General features: G+C 47.0%; 1 protein-coding gene across 1 annotated transcript; it reads right to left on the bottom strand.

The window, feature by feature from the left end:
* Positions 1–485: 485 nt before the first annotated feature.
* On the bottom strand, positions 486–1691 carry LOC140231152 (adenosine receptor A1-like). Its single transcript, XM_072311302.1, has one exon. The coding sequence runs from the start codon at positions 1689–1691 to the stop codon at positions 486–488; it is 1206 nt and encodes a 401-aa protein (XP_072167403.1).
* Positions 1692–1951: the final 260 nt, after the last annotated feature.

The raw sequence follows: 1951 nt of genomic DNA, 5'->3' as shown, positions 1-1951 counted from the left end.
AACATCGGCACAAGTAGAATATCATGCATTATATTCAACTTATTTCATACGCTGTTGGCGTCCAGGGGGTCGCGATGATTTCATAAATGATTTCGGCTGTAATCTTTTACGTGGCGCTTGTAGGCATAAACGCCAATGTTTTATTAACCAGCAAAACAACTAGAAGTGGGAACTAAAATGGAAAGGATGTGATGAGCTGCACATGCATACCAACAACATTCTTCCATGTTCTGCCACTAGTTCGTTTCACCAGATGAGGAAGTTTTTTGTTTTCATGTTGCGACTGGTTTGAGCTAACTATAACGGCCTTATTACGACGGTGGAAGCTCTGTCGGGCAATTTTGTTTCAAGTTTTGAAATTACCATTGTACTCCATAAAATACTCTTCAAGCAGTTTGGGGCCAATTTAAAATGTGGAAATCATTCTTAACTGCAGCGAGATGATGTTCATTTAATTTCAGTTCCGAGCATATACATTTAAGATTTCACCGTCCAGCTTGACTGTCAGTCTGTGATTTATGTATGTTTTCTCGGTGATGTACTCGCTTGCAGCCACCCTCGTCACAATGGTAAGTACTGAGGTGTATAGTGGGCACTGCATCGCCACAGCGGGAGGGAGGCTCCGGGCGGATGGGACGTACGACAGATATCTGGCCGTGTGCTCGCGGAACCACAAGGTTTACGTTGCTCGCCGGAGTGCACGGAGGCCGACAAAGTGGCGGCGACATGACCTTCCTCAAAACTTTGCCAAGGAGGCGTCCACAGCTTCTCCGAAACTGTGACTTCGTGAACCAGTACAGGGTGGGGTTGATCGCACTGTTGAGATATATTAAGACAGTAAAGCAGAGGCGGACTATGGGCTTCAACCTAAAACCTGGGTTGTACGTTTCTATGAGAATGCCGATCATTATTGGTAACGTACAGACCATGAACACAGCTTGAATACTCGCAAGTTTTATAACAACTCTCAGCTCGTGAGATGACCGTGCTGTGGCGAGTGCGAAGCCCGGCCTGCCAGGTCCGTCTGCCTGGACGTCAACTCTCCGAATGCGTCTCATAAGGATATATATTACTCGTGCGTAGAACAATATAGTAAAAAACAATGGTACGCATTCGTGCACGTAGAGTACAAAGTGTATGTATAATTTGTCGAACAGTGCTGTAAAATCCATACATGATCGGCCGTCTTCATATCGATCAGATGACCGGTACGACGTTATAATCATAGGTACGATAGCGGTGATCGTGGCGCATATCCAGATGGATACGATGAAAACGCGTGCGTAGAACTCGGTGATGCGCCATCTTAATCTACCAGCGATGTGGAGGTAGCGATCCAGCGCCACCCCAACCAGGCTCCAGATACTGGCGACACATTGTCCTATCAGGATGCAATAGACTAGCAGACATGGCCAGTAAGATGGAGACCAGAGGGTGATGGCCATGCCGAGGATCATGGTGAGTCCGAGCAGGAAATCGGCCACGGCGAGGCTGATCAGGAAGGCAGTCATGACGCTACGCAGCCTGTGGGATCCGCACACCGTCGCAAGTACAAGACCATTGGCAACGATGGTCCACGTGCACACGAGGACCTGCAGGATCAAACTCAATACGAGAGATCTCGGATTACCATCGCTTCCGTGCGTCACTCCTGCTGTGTCGTTATCAAGTTCACTAACCAGTGGTTCCATTTTGTCTGTCCTGTCACTTCCAACTTTCCCCACACTTATACACGATGACTCACAGATTTCTATGGCGTGATAGTTGTTAGCACATCATGAGGAGAATCAAACTCACATGCATCCTCTGAGCCGCTCGAATGGAAGGAATGCTTTATGAACCTCGCAGCGTTATTATTGTCTTTAAACTTCATCGAAACAATGATTTTGATGTTTCCGATCTTGAAAAATGTAGCCGTTGACGCTACACGATATTTCTGCTTGTGATGCTT

The sequence above is a fragment of the Diadema setosum genome, chromosome 7, assembly GCF_964275005.1.
Source record: "Diadema setosum chromosome 7, eeDiaSeto1, whole genome shotgun sequence".
NCBI lineage: Eukaryota > Metazoa > Echinodermata > Echinoidea > Diadematoida > Diadematidae > Diadema > Diadema setosum.
Note: the sequence above shows the minus strand (reverse complement) of the source record. Positions and strands in the feature narration are given on the sequence as shown.

Coding starts and splice junctions, on each gene's coding strand:
- LOC140231152 (XM_072311302.1), bottom strand. CDS start 1,691: ATGGAACCACTGGTTAGTGAACTTGATAACGACACAGCAGGAGTGACG.